The sequence below is a fragment of the Macrobrachium rosenbergii genome, chromosome 48, assembly GCF_040412425.1.
Source record: "Macrobrachium rosenbergii isolate ZJJX-2024 chromosome 48, ASM4041242v1, whole genome shotgun sequence".
In the NCBI taxonomy this organism is placed as follows: Eukaryota; Metazoa; Arthropoda; class Malacostraca; order Decapoda; family Palaemonidae; genus Macrobrachium; species Macrobrachium rosenbergii.
Window position 1 is genome coordinate 41,925,208 of NC_089788.1, and position 25,568 is coordinate 41,950,775.

The following is a 25,568-nucleotide window of genomic DNA, read 5'->3' on the forward strand; positions in this document are numbered from 1 at the left end:
GCTATTGGGTGGGAGGGTTGGAAATAGCCAATCACTAAGCTTGTAGCTCAGATACTTTGTGTTTACTAGACAGGAGGGTGAGTTGCATCTCTTTCTCTCTCTCTCTCTCTCTCTTTCATTGAGAGAGAGAGAGAGAGAGCTGAGAGAGAGAGAGAGAGAGAGAGAGAGAGAGAGATTTTAATCATATATAACATGTTTATTTGTTTCCTATAGTTTTCTACATAAATGTGATGTTACTTGTCAATCATTTTTTCATATTTTCCATGCATTTTAACAACTAGCAAAATATAGTAAAATATAGTAAATTATTTAAGATTTTAGTATAATTCTGTGGAATTCCGAGTCTTTTTCTGGTAGACAAGCAGGACGGGGGTGTAGCCCTAACTGTCAATCATTTTGACATATTGACATGGGCCAAACAATCTCTCTCTCTCTCTCTCTTAATGAGATATGATTTACTGTTATCATAAACAAAAATACGAAACACACTGAAACTATATGAGAGAAAATGGCTATGCCTGAATATAGGGGTAACTTGATTAGTTTTCACACATAGCTGTCAGCCATACATTTTTAAGGATAATGTTGTAAGATGATTTCAAAATTATATTAAAGTGTTAGGATGATAGTTTAAGGTATATTTGTTATTTGAACTATTAGAATAGGCAGTAAACTACTAAAATAGGCAGTTATAAGCATTTTTAGACAGGTCTTTGGTGTTTGAACTATTAAAATAGGCAGTTATGTGCATTTTTAGAGGTGGGGTGACACGTATTCGTGGATTTTAGCTATTCGTGGTGGTTGTGGTCCCTACCCCGGAATACCAGGGGTTGATTGTATCAAGTCTTTCATAATACAGACAGATAAACTTACTAATGACCTGATCTACATACAGTAAATTAGAGATTTTAAGAAGACAAGCTTGCATAATACAGCTGACAGTAATTTGCAATACCTAATGTTGTCATTGCCTCTCCTGTTCAGTAACCCAAGTTGCAGGTGTCCAAGCTGTTTTGGGTAATCATCAGAGAAACTTGAGGGATGAACCACCACTTAAATGCTCCAGGAAGTTGGGTGGTTTATCTTTGCAGAATTAAGGGATTACCTGAATTATCTTTCTTGGAATATGTACTGTACTGGTTTTATTTTGTAAACATTCAACACTAAATATTATGATAAAATTTTACTTAGTAACTCTTCATTTTAGTCAAACTGAGAAGGACAATTACGCAAACTCTTCAAAGCTCTTGCTATGTATTTTTAAACATATATTTAACACTTATATCATTATGAGTTTATTTCACCAAAAGCCAGCACCAAAGGTACTGAGAAAGTGAGGATTCTTCTTTTTCTTTCTTTCGTGTGCCCAGGGAGTAGATGACCAAAGGATCAGGCACGTATAAACTTGACTTAAACATCACTTATCTTAATCGTGGCTTCTTGAGCAACTTGCAGCAAAAATGATTGATAGTTGAATTCATTCTTAGGAAATAAACTGTAAATACTGAAAATCTTATGAAAAAGTTACTGTAATTATCACTGACCTTGGGTTAGGAGGATAAGCTGTTGTATCACAGGATATAAACTGAAAAAAGAAGCTTCATATTAAAATCAATGGGTCACCTTTATTCCAATATGAAACTAATTATGAAAATACAGCAAATTTTAAAAATAATTTGTATTTTTCCTAACATACAAATCTGAAGTTTTTACATAGGATTTAGCTTGCGGGCACGAGCTGGAACGGCCTTTTAACTTTCAGACAAGGTCGTTAACTACTGATGGTAGGGGGGAAGCCCTGCCCACTCATCGGTCTGCACTCCACTTTGCCTTTTGGCCCAAGTATCAAAATGAGGGGTGGCTGAGGTGGGCCATAAATTTAAAGACCTTCAGGTTTGTATGTTAGGAAAAATACAAATTACTTTAAAAATTTGCTATTTGTTCCTACACAAATACAAACCTTCGGTCTTTACATAGAGATTTACCTATTAGAGGATGGAGTCTGAGTAAATCTCTGAACTGAAAGGTTTGGTTCTACCCACCCAAGAATACCTTCCTGGTCTGGAGGGGCTGAAGAAGGAATCCTGAACCTCTAGCTTGTTAGACATATGGGATGTTGCATTTGCTAGACTTCTGGGCTTAAAGTAATGAGTTACATCAGTACTTTGAAAAAATGGTTTGGAAGAACTCAAGTGTTGGAGACAATAAAACTTGCTAATAAGACCAACGGGTTTGTTTTATTGTCTATCCCTCTCTCCCTGTGTCTAGAGAGTGGGGACAAGCATCCAAACCATATACATAAGATGAAGGACAGGATGCCCTCATCATGTAGTCACCTGCAAACTCATCCGTCCAGCACGTGACGGCTTACTACCTGTCTCTTTGTCTCTGAGAGAGACAGGTAAAGATAGAATGGAGGATACCAGTCACTCACACCCCTTTCTTCCCTGCTTACTGAACACCTTAGACAAAATGCACATGTCCCCTAAGGGAGCCAGATGAACCACAACTTGTTGGGCAGCCACCAAAAGATCCAAGGAAAAGCATGTCCAAAGACGTATGGGCAAGTCCTGAAGATAATACGAGATAAATGTGGTCTGGTGTGACCAAATACCTGCCTGTATTACCTGCTGAACTGACAGGTTCTTCCAGAATGAGAGGGACAGGCAATCCTACTAACTTCAAGATCTCTCACCCTGACCAAATTCCCATTTACCTCGTCAAATGAAGGGCAAGCCAGTTCTTGTCTTACAAAGCTCAAAAGAGGATGTGCTCTTGGACACTTCTTCCATGGCCAAGTCGGTGCTGATGAAGAGGTATCAACACTCATGCCTGAGATGCTGAGTTCTCTGAAGGTAGTAACGCAGCACTTTAATTGGACAAAGTAGCATCTTGTTCTGATCACATCCACAAAATCCTTCCAGAGGGTAGCATCGAAGGACATGAAGCTCACCTACTCACTTTGCCAAGGCTAGGATAAGCAAAGAAAAAGTGACATTTTTATAATAAAATAAAATTTTATATATACTTACCCAGTAATTACATTGTTGTAGTTTCTACTCGACAGCAGCTTGAATTTTGAAATTCGCGGTAAAACTCTTTTTCTCCTGTCTGAGACAGTGACTAGGCCCTTCCTACTTTCTGGGAAGGAGAGGACCAACTCATGAAAAGAGCTTCAATTTGTTTTTGCTGAAATGTCCAAGTGAGGGGGGAAGGTGGGCTGTACTTGTAATTACTGGGTAAGTATATATAAAACTTTATTTTATTATAAAAATGGCATTTCTATATAAGTAACTTACCCAGTACTGTAATTATATCGCTAAATCCCACATTGATAGGTGGAGGGGATTCATGGACATATAATAATCAAAACATTGTGACAACAATGAATTGCAACTGTATAACATGTTAGCATCGATAAATGCTTGTTGCTCCTTAACTGGTGAGAGACCTGCTGCAGATAGGTACTGCCTCTGGTTGGCGCTCATCTCAACCTGTAGTGGTGTGGAGGATAACTGTAGCACACCTCTACTGACATCAGACTTTCCAGCGAAGGAGTATCCTACTGGCTGAGAAAGTATAAAAAAATGAGCTATGTGGCGATGGATACCTCTGAAAGCCTACAAGCTTGAGTGTTTGTCCCTGTCCAGAATGCCTAGTCACCTTACACCATAAAATTTTAAAAATCCATTAACAAAATTACAAAAACTGGCAGATACTCCAGGAATACAGATCTTCCAGTCTCCCCAAGGACACAGTTTACAAATTAAGACGAAAACACATTCAGGGGGAAAAGGGTGCTCCCTACGCTTCCTCCCCCACCACTGTGCCCGCTACAGACAAAGGTCCCAAGGTACTGCAGTTATCATACGTGGTCTCAACATCTCACAAGTAATGCAAGGCAAATACTGACTTACACCTCCAGTAAGTGGTCTGAAGGATTGAGGACAGGGACAAGTTATGCTTATAAGCTAGCAAAGTCGCTAAAGCGCTAACTTCGTGAGCTTTCACTTTCAAGGAGGGTAAAGTGTCTTCTCCTATCTGAGTGTGGGCCTCTAGGATTAGGTCCCTCAAAAAGAATGAGATAGCGTTCTTTGAGAGAGAGGTCTCGAAGGGTTCTTTACGGAACACCATAAATTACTTGCTGGTCCCCTAATCCTTTCAGTCTTGTGGAGGTACAGTGAACCCCCCGTATTCGCGTTGTCAACGTTCGCGGACTCACGCATTCGCGGGTTTCTCTGTGGAACATATCTAGCCATCATTCGCGGAAAATTCGCCGATTCGCGGTATTTTTCACTGAGAAATATTCACTAATTACTGTATTTTCATATAATTTTCATGAATAAATGCACTTTTTGTCATAAAACTATTAAAATATTCAGGTATAAGCATTTTTACAGGGTTTTTCTGTGTTTAAGCTATCAAAATGGGCAGTTCTAAGTGTTTTTAGAGGGGTTTTAAGCATTCGCGGATTTGACCCATTCGCGGGGGGGTGTGGGACGCATCCCCCGCAAATACGGGGGGTTCACTGTAATACCTGAGAGCTCTCACAGGACAAAGAGTTCTTTCTTCCTCTTCTGGATCTAGTATGTCCATCAAATTCCTTACAGTAAAGGAATGAGGCCAAGGTCTAGAGAGAATCTCGTTCTTAGCAAGGAATCCCAGGGTTAGAGAGCAAACTGCATCTCCCTGTGAGAAACCAACTCTTCTGTCTAAGGCATTAAGTTCATTCACCCTTTTAGCTGTTGCTAGAGCCATGAGGAATAACGTCTTCTGGGTTAGATCTCTAAGGGAAATCGAGTGACGAGGTTCAAAACGTGAGCCTGAGATCCATTTGAGGACCACGTACAAACTCCATGATACTGTCTGTTGTGTCTTAAGTTTAGAAGACTCGGACTTAATAAGGTCTAGAATGTCTTGATTTGAAGCAAGGTCTAGATCTCTGTGACAAAAGACTAAGCTGAGCATTGATCTATAGCTCTTTATAGTAGAGGGAGAAAGGCCCCTAGTGGATCTCAGATACAGGAGGAAGTCTGCCAGTTGGGTTAGAGTGGTCTTAGAAGATGAGATGTTTTGTTTCCTGCACCAAAGTCTAAATGTTCCACTTTGCCTGGTAGATTTTGGTAAAGGATTTATGTCTGCTATTGGAAATAGGCTGGGCCGCAGGTCTTGAAAAATCCTTCGCTTGCAGGAGTTTGATGACAGTCGAACCCTGTCAGGGCCAGAGTGGATAGGTTCTGATGAAACCTCCTGAAATGGGGTTATCTGAGAAGCTCTGAAATTGTTGGAAGGAGCCTCAGAAATTCTATCATTAGTGCTAAAAGGTCTGCAAACCACTCCTTTTGGGGCTAAAATGGAGCTATCAGGGTCATTTTGACACTCAGATGAGATCGTGGTTTGTTCAGTACCTCCCTTATCATACTGAAAGGGGGAAAGGCATTGCATTTTGATTGGACCAGTCTTGTAGAAGAGCATCCATCGCCCAAGCCAGAGGGCCCAGGTAAGGGGAGCAAAATAGAGGAAGCTGATGATTTTTGGAGATTGGGAAAGGATCTAGGAAGGGCCTTCCCCATAATTTCCATAGATCTTCGCAGACTCAACAGTCTAGAGTCCATTCTGTTGGAAGAATTTGGCGGTATCGACTCAGTCCGTCTGCTATCACATTCAGTTTTCCCTGGATGAAACTCCTGGGTGACCAATTTCGTCTTGTTCTGATCCGCCCATACATACATACATACATATATACATATATATATATATATATATATATATATATATATATATATATATATATATATATATATATATATATATATATATATATATATATATACAGGGTATGATCATTCATGTGAATACTGTATTGTTTTATTAAGGTTGTTTTTCATGTTTAAAAGGATATTTATTTTGTCTTAGGCAAGAACTAAAACATGAAATTTGTGTCTAACAATGAAAATAGACAAAGCTTATTTCATTATAGGCTACTGTATAATTTTTGTATATGGTAAACAAAAAAGATGCATATATATATATATACAGTATATATATATATATATATATATATATATATATATATATATATATATATATATATATATATATATATATACATACAGTATATAATACAATATTCAACAAGTTATATATTTTTGGTGTTCATCCCTTGACAGAAGCTATCTGACAGTGGTTCTCGAAGCTTCCAAGAGAGTAATGATGAAAGAACTTGTTTTCCATGTAAATCTGGAGCAATAGCATGGCTTGGCTGTTCACTCATTAATATCATAAAAGAATGCTGGCCACATTTAAGAAAACAGATGAGCAAAATATATTTATGTGATGTCATTAAGAAGCAATTACATTAGCTAAATATTTGTGTGGTTACATGATATCAAATTACTCTCTCTCTCTCTCTCTTCTTCTGAAATGGGTTGTGGACTAGGTATATGGTTTTAAAGAAATATGTCCATAAAATTTCTATTCAAATGTAGTTAATGTATTTGTTCTCGAAGATGAAATTCTACAGCAAACTCAAAAGGTTTTGCAAATACAGAAAATATCGTCCACAATGCCTTCCTTCCCGGTTTTTTTATTGTTCAGCGTTTCTACCGTGCACAACGAGGTTAAAGAAAAATGGCATCATCGTGTCTCTTTTTTTAAAACTGAGGATTGATCTTTGCATGAGGTTGTTCAGTCTTGGGTTTCAAAAGGTCAAGACACATTGAAATATCCTCACATTTCATCTTAAAATTTCCAGTAAATTCATTTATATAATTCCTTTAAAGAATGTATGATATATTTCTCAAATATTCAGAACTATGATAACGATTTTCAAAAACAGAATTATTTTATGAGCCATGATACTACTACTACTACTACTACTACTACTACTACTACTATTAATAATAATAATAATAATAATAATAATAATAATAATAATAATAATAATAATAATAATAATAATAATAATAATGGAAAGAGAAACCCACAAGATTCCTGTGTATAACTTGTTTACTTGTAAATATTTATATGTTGCTTTTAAACTCGAGTATTTTCAGGTCCTAACTGTGACCCTTTTTCAAGAGATGGGGTAGTCAGGCTGGTTCAAGGCCCAGCAATTTTCTGGAACTACCTCTCCCTGTGCTGTCATTTATATGATGGCTGTCCTGGTTTCCATTCTCTTGAGAGTTGTTAATCTCCTCCAGTCGGTCTGATATCCTGATCTGATGGTCAGTGGTATTAACCCTTGTGGTATGTGAGTAGTCACCATCGGTCTGTTGGGAAGGAGACCTAACCTCCAGGTCAGAAGGGTCAATCTTAGCTTCTTTTAATATTAAAGATCAGCTTATGGGATCTTCTGAGGTAAATCCTTTGTTTCCTTCTATTACTTTAATCTGTCTGATGAATGCCCCTTCCACTCCTATGACTGATGTTATTGCTTTTGTATATAAGCCTACTGTTTTTAAAATCCATCCTATGGTCCTTTTCCCAACAATTCCTAGCTATAGCACTCCACTGTGAGTTGAGCTGTACTGCCCTTCTGTGTTCTTGGATTCTAGTCCTTATTCCCCTACCTGTTTCACCCACATATTTGTCTCCACAATTGTTGCAGTTAATTATGTATACTCCCCCTACATCATCTGCATTACTGTCTTCTCCTTCCAATTTATTTTTACATACTTTTTTTTTTACGGTGTTGTCAAAGATATACACAAATTTATATTTAATTTCTTTAATTTTTGATGTAATTTGTTGCATTTTAGGCATATAAGGGAGGGAAACTATTTTCTTGTTTTCTGTATTCCATGTACTCTCTGTATTTTCCTGTAGCTATGGGGTAGCTATGGGGTCCTCATTATCACCAATACTTGCTAATATATATATGGAATATTTTGAGACTAATCTAGTTCCTAATATTAATGTCCCTAACTTAAAATTGAAAGGTTGGTGGAGATATGTGGATGATATTTTTGCCATTCTGCAGGGTGATGAAAGTGAAATAGAAACTTTTCTAGACGAACTCAATAGTTTTGATAACATCCAATTCACTCTACAAAAAAGAAACAATAATAAACTGCCCTTTTTAGACATCTTGATAGAAAGGAAAGAAATAGGATATGAATTCAGCACATATAGAAAGCCCACACACACAAACTCGTATATTCATTTCTTCTCTTTTCACAGTCATGCTATAAAAATGGGTGTTCTAGCAGGTTTATTTCTTAGGGCAATGAGAACGTGTGACCCTTGTAAGATAGATAAAGAAATAAATTACACTGATAAAAGCTTTGATACATTAGCATACCCAGAATGGTTCAGAAAAAGGGCACTCAACAAAGCTAGGAGGATTTTTTACAGGGAAAATACAGAGTACATGGAATACAGAAAACAAGAAAATAGTTTCCCTCCCTTATATGCCTAAAAAAAAATAAATTACATCAAAAATGAAAGAAATTAAATATAAATTTGTGTATACCTGTGACAACACTGTAAAAAACAAAGTATGTACAAATAAATTGGAAGGAGAAGACAGTAATGCAGATGATGTAGGGGGAGTATACATAATTAACTGCAACAATTGTGGAGACAAATATGTGGGTGAAACAGGTAGGGGAAGAAGGACTAGAATCCAAGAACACAGGAGGGCAGTACAGCTCAACTCACAGGGGAGTGCTAGGCATTGTTGGGAAAAGGACCATAGGATGGATTTTAAAAACAGTAGGCTTATATACAAAAGCAATAACATCAGTCATAGGAGGGTAGTGGAAGGGCACTCATCAGACAGATTAAAGTGATAGAAGGAAACAAAGGATTTACCTCAGAAGATCCCATAAGCTGATCTTTAATATTAAAAGAAGCTAAGATTGACCCTTCTGACCTGGAGGTTAGGTCTCCTTCCCAACAGACCGATGGTGACTACTCACATACCACAAGGGTTAATACCACTGACCATCAGATCAGGATATCAGACCGACTGGAGGAGATTAACAACTCTCAAGAGAAGGAAACCAGGACAGCCATCATATAAATGACAGCACAGAGAGAAGACGTTCCAGAAGACTGCTGGACCTTGAACCAGCCTGACTACCCCATCTCTTGAAAAAGGGTCACAGTTAGGACCTGAAAGTACTCGAGTTTAAAAGCAACATGTAAATATTTACAAGTAATTAAGTTATACACAGGAATCTTGTGGGTTTCTCTTTCCATTTTCAGAAGAAAACTGAAAGAAGCTTTTGTTTGGTGAATAATAATAATAATAATAATAATAATAATAATAATAATAATAATAATAATAATAATAATACTTAATAATAATAATAATAATAATAATAATAATAATAATAATAATAATAATATAAACGCAACTGGTATTATGCAGACTTGAAGTTGTCAAGCGTTTTGTTCTTTGATAATCTGGAAGGTAGACCAAAATGTAACTTGCTACTATGTTTATTTCCATCATCCAAGTAGGACCCTAATAACTAAATAAGATTTAAAGCACATATAAATCAATATCTTCTCCAGCCTCCATCGTTTGCAATCACCTCCTGCAACCTATTTGGCATGGATGCAACGTGGTTGTAAATCATTTGCTGATTTCGTTGGCATAACTCCCACTCCCCTAACCGTGTGCTCAAGCTGATATTGGTGAGATCGCTCCTTTCCTTGCTCCCAACTGCTAACTATATTTCCCCATACATTCTCTGTAGGGTTCATGTTGCACCCTTTGCTAGGCCATTCCAGGAGTTCAATATCTGGTTGTTCTGTAAAACATCACCTAACAATGTGTGCATTATGAATAGAACAGTTATCCTGTCAAAAGAAAGTGAAATAAGTATGCTGTCGCCAAAAAGAATCATTCATATGTTTGAAGGAAAGCATGTTTCAATTTAAGGTTAAACACAGATTATCAGGCAAAATAACAATTTTTAAAGTAAATTGTAATTTTCCTAACTATGCAAACCTGAGGTCCTTTACATTAGGGATTACTTTCAGGCGTAGGCTGGAAACGGCCGTTGAACTTCAAACAAGGTGGTTAGGCAGTTAACTACTGTCCGGGAGGCGGGAGTACTGCCTGCCTGGATGTAAACATTCCAATTTGCCTTTCGGCCCAGGTATCAGATTGAGGGGTGGCATGAGGTGGGCATAAAGTGTAAAGGACCTTGGGTTTGTATAGTTAGGAAAAATACAATTTACTTTAAAAATTGTTATTTGTTCCGACACAATATACAAACCCTCGGTCCTTTACATTAGGAGACTTACTGATTGGAGGGAGGAATCTGATTAAGACTCTATGAACTGACTGGAGTTCACCACCTTGTCTTCCCTTACTGGTCGTGAGAGCGAGGAAGGGAAAAAACTGCCTCTGACAAAAGATCGGGTTGTAAGAAACGCAGGATCAGTTGTCAGACTTCTGGGTCCCTTTGCATGAAAGAGGAAGACGTCAGATCATGCAAAGTAGGCTAGGAAGAATTTGACGTCGGATGACATAAAGGCAAATACAAGCATTGGGTTTGTCTTATAGTCATGGTCTCCTTCCTCCCCTTGCAAGAGGAAGGAGTGGGGTTGCTTCTATCAACCTGAACGGAAGAATAGAACGGGAGCTCCCGGAGGGGTAGTATGCAGGGATACTCCTATCAAGAGGTTCCTGTCGTCTGCCCACCAGCGAAGGTCCTCCCTCACCTCCTCAGAAAGAGGGATGAGGAAGGACTGGGGTCTCGGACTGGGACCAATACCCTTTAGTCTCCACTGAAGAGACCGCAGGTGAAGACGCCCATGAGGCACTAGCTTCTCCAAAGACGACAGGTGACCGATGACGACTTGCCATTGCGGGCTGGCTGCTCCTGTCGTGACAGGAACAGTTGTGCTGCCTGCCTGAACTTGCTGATACAAGAGTCCGAGGGAAAGACTTTTGCTGCCACTGTGTCTATCAGCATGCCCAGGTACTTTATCCTCTGCTTGGGGGTGAGATCTGACTCCTCCAGATTTACCACGATCCCTAGATTCCGGCAAAACTCGAGGAGTCGATCCCTGTCCTGTAGCAACTGCGAGCGAGAGCCCACCAGGACTAGCCAGTCGTTGAGATACCTCAGTAGACATATCCCGTGCGAGTGGGCCCAAGCTGACACGAGAGAGAAGACTCTTGTGAACACCTGGGGAGTGGTCGAGAGCCCAAAATAAAGTGCCCTGAACTGGAAGACTGTCTCCCCGAGGACAAAGCGGAGGTACTTGTGAGAGGACGGATAAATGGGTATTTGAAAATACGCATCCTTCAGGTCCACCGTAAGCATGAAGTCGTTCTCCCTGATGGAGGCCAGCACGGATTGCGCTGTTTCCATCGTGAACCGAGTCTGGCGAACGAAACGGTTCAGGGGAGAGAGGTCTATGACCGGTCTCCATCCCCCTGAGGCTTTCTCTACGATAAAGACATGGCTCTAAAAGCCTGGAGACTAGTCCGACATGACTTCTACAGCACCTTTGCTCAGCATGGCTTGCATTTCTTGCTGTAGAGCGCTGTCCTTCGAATATCCAGGAACATAAGTTTGGAGATGGACCGGAGAGTAGGTGAGGGGAGCCGAGACTCGAGGGTAGTAGATATCCCTCCCGAAAGACATCCACTATCCAGGTCTCGGCTCCATGTCGCTGCCATGTTGCCCAATGGCTCGACAGGCAACCCCCACCTTCAGCAGCTTTTGGGGGGGAACGCTGCCCCTAGCGTTTCCCCTTCTTCTTCTTCCCTTTGCCCCCTTTACCGGCTTGGAAAGTGCGCTGAAAAGGGCGGGAGGAACCCCTTCTCGAGGAAGAAGAAGGCTGGGTGTTTCCTCGGGACCCCTTCGAAGACTGGGACTTCTTAGGGGCCGAGGATGTGCCAGTCTGGCCCGAAGACCTGGCCGCAGTGGAAAGCGAAGACCCGGAGGTCTTGGCCACTGCCTGGTGGACAAGCCGGTTGCTGTCATCGGCCCGGCGTTTGTCTACCGCGGCACCCACCAACTCTCTAGGGAAGAGAGAGGAGGAACCCAGCAACGGTCCATTCCTAAGGGCGATTGCTGACTCGGGACCTACAGACCTGGAGAAGCGAGAGAGAACGGCGTCTCTCCGCTTCAGAACCAGGTTTGCCCACAAGTTCGCAGTCTGGTGGGTGAGGTAGGAAATAACCCTACCCCCAGACTGGCACAGTCTCCCAAAGGCAGAGTCCTCCCCAGGTACGATAGCGCCCGAGGAAGCAGCTACCTTCGATACTGTGAAGGACCACAGATCGAGCCAGGAGACTGCTTCGAAGGCCGCCATGGCGGTGGCTTCTAGGGTTGCAGCTTCTTGCTGGGAGAGGGAAATACTCTTTCCAGTAAGTTGCTGCAACGTCAGACCCGGATCCAGGCGAGTTAGGTCCGGGTCGACCTGCTTGGTCAGCAATGCCCCTCCAGCTAGAGTGTAGAAGTGCTTCTGGCGAGGTGGGGAGAGAAGCTTGTCCAAGTGGCTTGAACAAAGTGAGCTGTCTTGCCCAGACACAAGACTGTTCACCTGGTCGAGGACCCCCTCAGCAAGCGTGGACCACGGCAACCCCACCGAAGCCTTGGGTTCCTTCTTAGGTCCCCAAAAGGATTCAAGGCGCGACGGACGATCCACAGAAGAAGCCGTGGTCCCTTCCCCGAGGTCATTGTGCTGACGAATCAGTGCGATAACCTCTGCAAAAAACCTCTGTATCTCGGGGGTGTCCACATCCTGGGGCAGAGGACCCTCGAGTCCTTCCAGAGTGCGATCCTCCCGATCTACACTCCCTGCAGGAGGGAGAACCTCGGCAGACCCCCGTGATCCTTCCTGGACCACACGGGCATAAGACCTGGTCGAGCCAAGGACCGAGCCAGGTTCGGGAGTACCACGCAGGTAGAACTCTGGGAGAAAACTCACCAGAGCTCTTCCTGTCCGACTTCGCGCCCTTGGAAGAAGCCGAAGGGGTGGAGGGGACAGGCGAGGAGGATCAGGCGCTCCCACTGGCTTTGCTGGCAGAACCAACAGAGGCAGCGGGCCGGGAGCGGTCACCAACCCGCGGTGGTGACGGCAGCCCGGGTCGAGGAGACTGCTTTAGCCTAAGCGAAGCAGTCTCCTGAGGAGAGCGGAGCGGCTCACGTGAGCCAAGCTGTGCGCTCGCTTCCCCTGAGCCAGGTTGGCCGCACGGACATGGCCGGGGACTGGGAGGAGTCGAGCGCGTATCTGGCTGGCGCGAGCTTGCGCTGTCCTCTGGACGTGCCCCAGTCTTCTTCGAGGCTGTAGCCTCTCGGGAAGACTGAGCAGGGGACCTCTTCTCCACCTCTCCTGGCGTTCGGCCCCGAGGGGCCAACGCGCTATCCCGAGAACCTGACTTGGCACTCACAGGAGTGCCAGCAGGAAGAGCTGGGGCACCTGCATGCCTGGGTTCTTTCTCTTGCCCCACGCCCTGGTCTGTATGGCGAGAAGTTTCTCCCGTATCAGCCTGGGGTACCCAGGTCTCCTTGGGGACCCGGGTACTCGGAGCAACTCACATACAAGTGTCTGATGCGGACTCGCTGGCCTTAGAAGCAGGAGTTTTCTTAGGCATGGGGGTGGGTGCAGACCTTGGTCTGCACGCCCTTGGCTCCCGATGCGACTGACCCAGAGGCCAGGGCAGCGGTTCCCTGATCCGAGGATCGGGAAGAGCCGACGAGAGATCCCACTGCCTTTCCTGTGGAAGGAGGCAGCCCCTTGGAAGTCTCGGTGCGAGACTTCTTTGGGGGGGGAGAGGCAGGTTTCTTCTTCTTCAGCCGTGAAGCCTCGGAAGGAGAAGCAGAAGAGGCAGCAGACGAAGACGATGACGATGATGAAGACGAAGACGAAGATGACGACACCTTCCTAGACCTCTTCTTCTTCACCATCTGCTTCAGTATTGCCGTCAGATCCCCAAACCAGGCAGGCGCAGCCGAAGACTCAGGAACAGTAGGAGGGGCTGCAGCAGAAGGCACATCCCGGGTAGAGACCGCGGTGCTCGGGCCAGCACTTACCTTTGCGGGAGCACCCGTGTGTCGGCCAGGAGTGAAAGTGGGCGGGGCCGGGAATGCAGGCACGGGTGGTGCGTGGGTAGTCGGGCTGGGCTGCGCCAGAGTCGAAGGAATGGGGAGAGGAGCAGACAAAGAGTCGGGCTGGATCGTGAAGCGAGAAACTGCAGTCGAAGACGAGCCAGGGTCAGCAACAGGAGCAGCGACAGTCACATAAGGGAAGGATGATGTCACCATGTAGGCGGGGTCCGGTCGCGTGAACGGGGCCAGGAACCCAGGAGGCAGCGGTACCGCATGTTGCATGGCAGGGGAAGCCGAGACCTGGGTATCCAGGTGAGAGGCTACCGATACCGGGAGCTGCGTGAACCTAGACATGGTGACTGATGTTGTAGTGGCTGTCATTGCTGAGTGAGTGGTCACTGGAGTGGTGGAAAGATGAGGTACCAGTCCCTCCAGTGACGTGCCAGGTAGGCCCAGGTGTAGCCAGGTTGAAAACGAGTCCGTAGCCTGGCTATCCAGCCTGAGACCTGAAGCAAAAGTCGGGTTAGTTTGGGAAGCCTCTACCCGCTCTGGAGGAAAAAACTCCCTTCCAGAACGGGAAGAGACCCCCGAGAGGATGTCCCAGTCCAACTCTCCCCCGCGCCCTTCCACAAGTGATGAAACGAAATCAACTGAAGAAGTGCCTCCCGAAGCGCCTCCTGAAGGTGCAAAAGCACCCTCAGATGAGTTGTAACTCCTCTGCTTAGCTGTGCAGTCATATCTCCATTGTCATTCATCACACTGCACAGCTAATTCATCATCATCATCTTTAATCAAAATTCACCGCTGGTGAGTACCTGTAAGATTTATGTATGTAGTAATCTTAATATATATGTAGTTATAAATTTTTTAAAATGTGCATACTTTTTTTTTATTTTTTGTCTCTCTTTTTGTGAGTTACGTATACGTGAATACCCATGGTTCCCCCCGAAAAGAAAACGGGACAGCTTGCAACTGTATGAAAGAAAATGTGCATGGCTGAATATGTAGGGGGGACTGGATTATTTTCACCTACAGCTGCAAGCCATACAGTACGTACATATAAATGTAACGATAAAATGTTTAAAATGGCTTGAAATTATATTAATAGTATCATTTCTGGGTTTCTCGACCTGTGTCAGCCGGTGAAATAACCTTTCAGCACTTATTTCAAGGTAAAGCTATTGCTAAATATACCAGAGAAAAGCTAAAAAGCTAAGCCGGAGTTACTACTTCGGTGTAGCTCCATGGTATGGAGTCGTGTATGAGAAAGGGTGAGATTATCACAATCACAGGCCTCCGCCCTGTAAATCTTCCCAATGTCAAAAGTCCACCGAGTGAGGTGCCGTTACATACCCCGCACCACTCGCGGACTGTAAACAAGCCGGCGTCACCAACATTCCACTTTTAGCACGCGTTCGCTGTTGTTGTGATTCTCCTCGTGTGCGCTTTTGTTGGTTTTTTCAAGCAATGGCATCTTCATTGGATTCATCACCTAAGTTGAGTACCATCTCTATGTTTTATTTGGGTGGTTGAGAAGTTTTATTTCCCCCTAGTTATATAATTAGGGGGATTTATTGTCAGTCTCATTCCCACCGCCCGACGCCATGTGACCTTATGTGGCTCGACTAGGTCGGGTTTTTTCCCCATCCCCTTTCCCTTATACCCTTTTGTTTATTATTATATATATATTCAATTGGGTTTTATATATTTTTTATTACCCTTCTCTGGGGAGTTCCTTTTATTGTCGTTTAGGCTTGAGTTTCCCCCCTCGGGCCTATCCGCCATTATTCCTTGTTATACACGTTATAATTTGGACATTGCTTCCTCCAGGGTTGGGATGTTTTGTTTGAGATGGTACGTTTATGCTTAAATTGCTTATTTTATGTCAAGCGACGGATGTCTTTGATATTTACAGATATTATCTGAGAAATTTTTGTCTGGAAGGTCGGCCATTTTCCCTCCGCACTCATATCGCGTGAGGCTTGGTCTCCTTTCTACATGCGCTTATGATTATTTAGATCATTTCATTTTGCCTAGGCTAAGTTACTGTAAGTTGGTGGAGTAGTTACTTCTCCTGGGTTTCCTTCCCCAGTCCCCAGCTGGGTAAGGTTAGCCTAGGCTATGGCTTGGCGGTCCTCTACTGGCCAGGAGAGAGCTCTGTGTGTAGGGGGATTCATGGTGGCTTCCCTTTATGTGGCGTTGGTTGGTGAGTGGGGCTGACGCTTTTCCCTCTCCCTATTTCGGCCTTTCCGTTTAGTCTTTACAGTACTAATAGTTAAGCTGGAATAACGAGGGTTCCTCGTGTTGCCTCCTCCTTCCGAGCCACATCTTCGGGTTATTCTCCACTTCATGTTTTACCCCTCCTAACACATTCTCTCGCCTATCGCCTTTCCCCCTCCTCCCTCTCCCACCCTTGGTTAGCTTTCATTATATGTTATCTTACCAAGGCCGAGATTTAGCCTTTCCTTTCGCCATAGCCTATACCCCCTCCCTCTGCATTGATTGGCTGTTCTCTCGTCACCTGACCTTATCCGGTCATTCCTTTCGAGACTACAGTAGGGACCTCGGGTGGGGTGCTCCCACACCCCTGTTTCCCATCCCTTTCTTTGCTTTGTCTTTGAGTGTTCCATCTCTTCCACTCTTTCAATATCGTTCGCACATGTTCGTCCGATCTTAGAGAGGGAGTAGATTCTCATGGCGCCCGGGTGTGCCTACCCACTCCCTGGTCGCTACCAGAGTCCCACACTCATAGCCTATACATCCCCTCCTTCTTGTGTCAGTACGCGTCTTTTCCCATCCGAGACACCTCGGGTGGGGAGACAGTGTTCTAGTTGCCAGTTGAGTATCCCACCTGACTGTCTTCTGCCATTCACACAGTTTGACAATTTATATTGTCCTCTTCATATACACCCTTTTCCAGTATCTTCTCTCCACCAGCTATTTACCTTGGTGTTTTTCTTTGCTTGGTGGCCGGATGTTCTTGTTTCCCCTACTCCGTGGGGACGGTGTTTGGTCGGACGGTGTTCACTACACCTCCTCCGCCGTCCACCGTTCTAGTACAAGACTCTCTCCTAACCGCTTATCCCCCAAGTGGGGAAAAGTATACCCTATAGTAATCTTTCCCTAGTCGGAGATGTTTTTGTTCACTTCACATACAACATACTTATTATTATCTACCCTTGGCGCCGGATTAACTCCGAACTTTTGGCTTTGGGAGTTTTACATATCCGATAGGCCCTTTACTCCCGGCGGGTCCTATCCGGATATATTTTTGTATATATAGGTGTGGGTATGTGGGTGTTCATTTATCAATATTTAATGTTATTTAATGATATGTTAACTATCCTTTTGGGACCTTCCCCTACATACGCTCCGGATTAACTCCGGCGGTCCCTCTAGGTAGTTAATCATGTTGTTCCAGTATGTTTATTTATTATTATTATTATTTAATATTGTAATTTTTTCCCCCGGTTAACTCCTCTAAGTAGCGGGGCCTACTTGGATTACTACTATTCTAAGAACTACTCCGGCAGTCTTATTAGCATACTCATTTATCGTTCAACTTACAGATGGTGCGTTGTCAAGAGCAGGGGTGCACCGCTGTGCTGAACCAGGCCAGCGGGCATGAAGTCTGCAGGTCCCACTCCGGCTGTGCTGTCCACGTGGGGGACCTGACTGTTTGGCACCCGGACGGTTGTGAAGTGTGCTACGCTCTTTACGAGCAGGTTCTGGACGAGTCGGTAAGAAAATCTTCCACTCCAGATTAACGTTTATCCTCAATTTTTTGTCTTTGATGGATAATTGTAACATATTCTCCTTTTAGGAGGCCCAATCACCTATCTTCCTTTCCCCCTTTTCAGATTGACCGCAGCCCGGGACTCCGCTTTATCGACCCTCAAGTCCTGGGTCGGGCGGCTTCGAGGAACGCCAGGGCAGGGAAACCCTACATCCTCTGCAAGGACGTTTGCAACGTTCTCTTCTCGGCGCCTGGATCTCGGCTTCCGTTGCGGATGAAATAGCCGCCCCTTAATCGCCGGGATCCGGGAGATGACGCAGCCCTCCCAAGAAGAAGTCGCTTTTGCGGTATTGAGCGGAGGACGTTGCCCTCAACCTCAACCTGGAGCCTATGAACGACTTGGAACAGCCAGGTAAGGGGGTAAGTGAGGCAGGTGATCTATTATTTAGTTCTCCTCTTCTACTGCTTCTTCCTTCAGAGGATTTGTGAAATCCTCTTGCCTTATGGACGGTGCAAGGTCTACCGTCCCTAAGGTTAAATCTGTTAAGAAAAAGACCTTGAAATCCCAGAAGGTCCGCTCCGAGGTTCCTCGAAGATGTCACAGCCCCTAGCCCCCGTGCCGCTCACGAGCAAGGCCTCTACTTCTGGGAAGGGAGCACGGTCAAAGCATAGTAAGGAGACTCCCACCCTCCTTCCTTTGATGCAGAAGCGTTTGCTGAGCTTCTTATGAAGCAGTTTGACAAGAGAGTTGACGACAAGCTGTCGCAATTCTCGAATCAGCTGTCTTCTTCAAACGCTTCTATGCTCTCCTTATCAGAGGAGGTGAAGTCACAGAGGACTTTGATCTCCGGGTTCATGAGTGGCGGAGCGGCCAACAAACCCTTCTTCTCCGTCCCAGATACCTCCAACCTGCCCCCTTTCGATAAAGGGGAACCCCTGGCGCCTGACCCTCTTTGCTCCCCAACATGAGGGTACTCTCACTATTGAGGGCTTAGGCACTCGCAGGTTGGAAGAACTGGAATTCTTCCTCCAAACCTGAAATCCCCCTATGCAGGATATGCCAGGCTTACAGAGGAGGCTTGATCCGGTCCGATAAGGTCCCAAAGGAGACAGTCATCTTCCCGAGGACCAGGCCCAATCAGCCCTACTACGGACCTTGTCGGAGTGGCAGGGGAGAATACAAAGCTCACTCCGGCAAAAGGTGCATTTACCATGTTCTCTCTGGGGAAGCCCTCCCCACTCCATGCACCTCTAAAGTCGCCTCCCTCACCAACCAAGCTTGCATGGAGGGCAAACCAGTTCCTCATCTCCAGGAGATAGATCCCACATCACTGGTCTTACCCGGAGATTCCCAGTATTGGGCGGCAACCCCGGATACCTTTACGGTTACCCGGCTGGACCCTGACTGCGCCTCTAACCTCTTTAGTGAGGAGCAACTCCCAGAATCCCAGAGTCGCTCCTGAAGGCCGAAGCAGACGCTAAGGACAGACTTAGTAGGTCCTTAAACTCATTGACTTTGGCAGAGGCAACGTCAGTGGTATACTGCGAGGATCCTCTTTTCCAGGTGTTGACGAAATCTCTCCTGGGAAGTTTCCAACAGGACCTCTATGATTTTGTAAAGGCCCGATTGAACTGCCGGAAGCACATCTTTTCGGCAGCTTCTATCCGTCATGAGCCTAACAGGCTCATAAAAAGCTCCATCTGGGGAGCTAACCTATTCCCTCAGGAAGAGGTTGATGCAGTCCTAGCAGAGGCAACTAGGGCCAACCAGAGTCTCCGCTCCCGTTGGGGTTTGTCCTCCAAGAGGAAACAATCTGAGCCCGCCGGAACTCACCCTAAACAAGGGAAGAAGTTCAAGAAATTTAAGCGGCTCCCGACTCAGACAGTACTGCAGGCCGTCCAGGTCCCCGGCCCTGGACATCCCTCAACCTCCCAACCTCAGCCTCAACCTCAGTATGTGCTGGTTCAACCAGCCCATCAACCTCTCGCTGCCCCTTCTTACATTTCCTCCCCTGCTTATAATACCTCTTGAAAGCCAGGAGCATTTCGGTCAATCCAAAATGCAAAAGGAACGAGAGCTAGAGGGTACTTCAGAGGTAGAGGTTCATCCCGCTCCTCCTCCAAAGGAAGGGGAGGCAGGGGATCTAGAGGAGGCAGGCCCTTTCCCGCACAGTGAGATATCTCAGGTAGGCAGGAGGTTGTATCATTTTCAGGACCAGTGGAGCTTCAGTCCCTGGGCCCAGAGCATAGTCTCCAAAGGATTGGGGTGGGGTTGGATCAAAAGTCCTCCCCGATCAGGTTCCATCAATCACCCTCCAAGGCTCTGAAGGACTTTGTGAAAGATCTGTTAATAAAGAGGGCAATAAAGAAAGCGAGACATCTGAAATTTCAGGGCAGACTATTCAGCGTCCCAAAGAAAAGTTCCAGTCAACGAAGAGTAATTCTAGACTTGTCCCGTCTAAATTCCTACATTCAATGCGACAAGTTTGAATGCTTACAATCTCGCAGGTTCGGACCTTACTTCCCGTGGAGCCGTAACCACCTCTATAGATCTTTCAGACGCCTATTATCACGTCCCGATTGCAAGAAGAAGGTTCTCTCCTTATCTGGGGTTCAGACTAGGAAATCAAGCATACTCATTCAGAGTCATGCCATTCGGTCTCAATATAGCTCCAAGAATCTTCACCAAACTGGCGGACACGGTAGTTCAACAACTCCGGTCCCAAGGGATCATGCTAGCCGCATACTTAGACGATTGGATCGTTTGGGCGTCCAACGTCGACGAATGCCGGAGAGCGACAGCCATAGTAATCGGCTTTCTGGAATCATTGGGCTTTCAGATAAACAGGGAGAAATCCCGCCTAGTTCCGGAGAGTCGCTTTCAGTGGTTAGGAATCCAGTGGGACCTGGGTACACACAGACTATCCCTTCCGCCGGCCAAGCGGAGAGAAATAGCGAAAGCAACCAGGCAATTTCTCAAGAACAAGAAAGCTTCCCGTCGTACCCAAGAAAGAATCTTAGGTTCTCTTCAGTTTGCTTCAGTGACGGATCTTCTTTTGAAATCCAAACTGAAGGATGTAAACAGGGTTTGGCGGAGTCGAGCCAATGTCAGATTCAGAGACAAAGTATCTCTGATTCCACCGATTCTGAAGAAGAGACTCCGGCCTTGGACGTCCGTCAAGAGCTTATCGAAGTCAGTGCCCCTTCAGTTTCCTCCGCCATCCCTAGTGATTCACACCGACGCTTCCCTAAGCGGGTGGGGAGGATATTCCCAACACAAGAAGGTGCAAGGGACTTGGTCTACCATGTTCCGCCAGTTTCATATCAATGTTCTGGAAGCCATGACAGTCTTTCTAACCCTGAAGAAACTGCGCCCGAACAATCGGATTCATATAAGATTGGTTCTCGACAGCGCAGTAGTAGTGCACTGTCTGAACAGAGGAGGTTCCAAGTCGAGTCGGATCAATCAAGTTATGATAGCAATATTTTCTCTAGCAAACAAACACCAGTGGCATCTGTTTGCTACCCACCTTGCAGGGGTTCGGAATGTCATTGCAGATTCCCTGTCCAGGACAACTCCGCTGGAGTCGGAATGGTCCCTGGACAAAACCTCCTTCAGGTGGATTTGCAACCAAGTTCCGGGTCTCCAAGTAGATCTCTTTGCAACAGAGTGCAACCACAAACTACCTTGCTATGTGGCCCCCAATCTGGACCCTCTAGCCCACTCCACAGATGCGATGTCCATAGATTGGAACAAGTGGAAAAGAATCTACCTCTTTCCCCCAGTAAACCTGTTATTGAAAGTCCTTCACAAACTCAGGACATTCAAGGGCCAAGTAGCCTTAGTAGCTCCGAATTGGCCGAAGAGCAACTGGTTTCCACTTCTTCTAGAACTGAAGCTTCGGTGTTTGAAAATTCCCAACCCGAAACTGACGCAAATAGTACAAACTCAGACTGTGTCAGCTTCCTCAAGAATTCAGAATGCCCTAGCTTTGTGGATTTCATGAAGTTTGCTGCTCAAAGGGATGCTAATATCGATCCTATTAACACTTTGTTCCTAGAATCAGATAAAAGGGAATCCACTCTTAGACAATACGACTCAGCAGTTAAGAAATTGGCACTCTTTCTAAAAGAATCTGAAGCTACAGTAATGACCACTAATTTAGCCATTTCATTTTTAGGTCATTGTTTGAAAAAGGTCTGGCCCCCTAGTACTATTACTACAGCAAAATCAGCCTTAAAAAGATATTTTTGCACGGGTTTAAGATTAACTTAACGGACTCTTATTTTTCGTCTATCCCTAAAGCCTGTGCTTGTTTGAGACCAGTAACCCGCCCACAGTCGGTTTCCTGATTCTTAAATGATGTCCTTAAGTTAGCCTCAGAAATAGATAATCATAACTGTTCTTTCACTAACTTATTAAGGAAGACCTTATTTTTAATTAGTTTGGCTTCAGGTGCTCGAATTTCTGAACTGGCTGCCTTGTCTAGAGAACCCAATCATCTGGATTTCCTTCCATCAGGTGAAGTGTTACTAGCTCCTCACCCTAAGTTCCTAGCTAAAAATGAAGATCCTCAGGATAGGTGGTCCCCATGGAAGATCATCCCCCTCCCACAAGACCTGTCTTTATGCCCAGTCTTTACCCTGAAAGCATTCTTAGACAGAACCTCACACATAACTTCAGGGCCTTTATTTATAAGGGAGGGGAGGAACCATTTCTTTGAAAGCCATTAGGCAACAGATCCTATATTTCATTAAACATGCAAACCCAGATTCAGTCCAAAAAGTGCATGACATCAGGGCAGTGGCCACCTCCACTAACTATTTTCATTATATGAATTTTGAGGATCTGTCAAAGTACACAGGGTGGAAATCCCTGTAGTCTTTAAACGCCACTACCTGAAATCACTAGAAGCTCTTAAATTTTCTACAGTGGCGGCAGGGGAACATAGTTCCCCACCAGTATGATTCTTTCTGTACTCAGTCACTCTCCTCCCTCCTACCTGCCTCATTTATTCCCCTTTGGTCATCTCCAGGTCAGGCATGCTTCACACCTTCTCCTGACCATGTCATGAATTTATCCTGTTTATTGTTTACCTCATTTACATATATTGTTTTGTATTGTTTTGTGGAACACAGTTTCCTTGTATTAGTTTTAAGTAAGTGTTTAGTACTTAAGTCTGTAATTTTAAGTACTCTTCTCCATTCAGGATCTTGTATTCATGTATAATTATGTTATTTATAAAACTAAGTATATTACGGTGTCATCATTATGTCTTAATGCCATTCTTACTACTAAGTTATTAAAACTCTTGCAGATGTTTAGTTTTATTACTTTCCTCTACAATCTTCTTTTGTTTCAGAATGGTATTTTGATTTCTCTGTTATTATTTCACCGGCTGACACAGGTCGAGAAACCCAGAAAAAGGATTTTGACAAAGGAAAAATCTATTTCTGGGGAGAGACCTGTGTCACCCGGTGACCCCATATTTCCTCTTTTCCCCTGGTCAAATACCATTCCGGTGTGGGGTGCTAATGTGGAATGTGGGTGACGCTGGCTTGTTTACAGTCCGCGAGTGGTGCGGGGTATGTAACGGCACCTCACTCGGTAGGACTTTTGACATTGGGAAGATTTACAGGGCGGAGGCCTGTGATTGTGACAATCTCACCCTTTCTCATACACGACTCCATACCATGGAGCTCGCACGGGGTAGTAACTCTGGCTTAGCTTTTAGCTTTTCTCTGGTATATTTAGCAATAGCTTTACCTTGAAATAAGTGCTGAAAGGTTATTTCACCGGGTGACACAGGTCTCTCCCCAGAAATAGATTTTTCCTTTGTCAAAATCCTTTGTCAAAGATTAATATAGTAATAAGGTAACAATTTAATGTATATTTGATGTAGGCTGGTATTTTTAGGCATACTTTGGTGTTTGACCTTTCATGGTAGACAGGTATAAGCATTTTTAGAGGGGGGGTTGTAAGTATTCACGGATTTTAGCTATTCGCAGGGGGGTCTGGAACGCATCCCCCACAAATACTTGATGAACTGGAATTGGACATCATAAATACACTGTAGAAAAACCACCAGGCAAAGCTGAAAATCTACCAAAATCACAATTTATTAAAGTAAATTGTATTTTTCCTAACTATACAAACCTGAGGTCCTTTACATTAGGAATTATTTTCAGCGAAGCTGGAAGTGGCCGTTGAATTTTCAAACAAGGTGGTTAGGCAGTTAACTACCGCTTGCCTGGATGTAAACATTCCAATTTGCCTTTCGGCCCAGCTGTCAGATTGAGGGGTGGCATGAGGTGGGCATGGAATGTAATGAAAAGGACCTCAGGTTTGTATAGTTAGGAAAAATACAATTTACAGTACAAACTTGTGATTTTTTGTGACACGATATACAAACCGTTGGGCCTTTACATTAGGAAGACTCACTGGCTGGAGGGAGGAAACTGAGTGAATCTCTATGAACTGACTGGAGTTCGTTACACCTTGTGTTCCCTTCCTGGTCAACAGAGTGAGGAAGGGAAAACTGCCTGACAAAATGATCGGGTTGCAAGAAACGCAAGATCAACTGTCAGACCTCTGGGTCCCTTGGCATGAATGAGGAAATGTCAGTTCAAGCAAAGTAGGCTAGGATGAACCTTGATAGTTGGTGACATTAAGGCAAATGCAAGCACTGGGTTTGTCTTATTGTCGTGATCTCCTTCCTCCCCTTGCTAGAGGAAGGAGCGGGTTTGCGTCTATGATCCTGAAAGGAAATAGAACGGAAGCTCGAGTTGTATGCTTACCTGCATCGACCGCCAGATCCAGCATGTAATGGCACATCCGCTCCCTGTATGTAGGAAGAGAGCCGAGATGAAGAGAAGGAAGAGAGGCCAGTCACTCCACATTGGGACCACACCCCTGCCTTCAAACCCTGTGGAACTGACAGGTTCTTCCGGAATGCGAGGGATGGACCAATGCTGCGGACTTTGTGAGCTCTTGGGCGAAGTGTACCGATGTCTTCTCCAGCAGCAGAGTACACTCTGTTTATCATCCCATGGAACCAGAAAGAAATCGTGTTCGCGGACACCTTTTTCTTAGTCGAGCCAGTGCTAACAAAGAGTTGTTGACACTCAGGTGGGAGATGGAGAGTCCTCTTCAGGTAGTGCTGCAGCACACCAACAGGACACAGTTGCATCTCGTCTGGGTCATTACCAACAAAGTCCTCTAGGGAGGGGATCGTGAAGGACTCGAACCAAGCATCAAGGACCGATGGGTTCTGAGTCTTCTCTACGAAGTCCAGGACGAAAATGAGCGTAACCGATCCCCATCCTCTCGTGTGTTTAACATCAAAGGAAAGTCCGTGAAGTTCTCCAACTCTCTTCGCTGATGCCAGGGCAAGCAGGAAGACGGTCTTGAGGGTCAGATCCCTGTCTGACGACTCTCGTAAAGGCTCGTAAGATGCACAAGTCAGCTCCTTAGAATGAGTCACATCTCATGCAGGGGTCCTGAGGTCCCTGGGTGGGCAAGACCTCTCAAAGCTTCTTATCAGTAGAGATATCTCGAATGATGAGGGGATATCTACCACTTTCAGCTGCAAGACTAGGCTGAATGTGGCCCGATAGCCTTTTACTGCTGGAATGGGGAGAAGCTTCTCTCAGCGAAGAAAGACAAGGAAGTCCGAGACATGCTGAACAGTAGCTCCAACCAGAGAGATAACTCGTCCACAGGACCAACCAAAGAAGACAGACCACTTTCCCTGGTATACTGCTGGCGAGGATCGTCTGAGGTATCCAGCCATCTCCGTTAACGTGCG

At 44.8% G+C, this 25,568-nt stretch overlaps 1 protein-coding gene across 2 annotated transcripts in view; it reads right to left on the reverse strand.

The window, feature by feature from the left end:
* Positions 1–25,568, reverse strand: part of LOC136831361 (acid ceramidase-like) — a 265,053-nt gene that overhangs the window by 222,578 nt on the left and 16,907 nt on the right. Inside the window, exon 2 of one of the 2 annotated variants that reach the window (XM_067091683.1) lies at positions 1,545–1,585. The exons of the other annotated variant lie outside the window; for it this stretch is intronic. Coding sequence (XP_066947784.1) covers positions 1,545–1,585 — 41 coding nt within the window. The remainder of the gene's footprint in view (positions 1–1,544; positions 1,586–25,568) is intronic. 2 annotated transcript variants of the gene reach the window in all.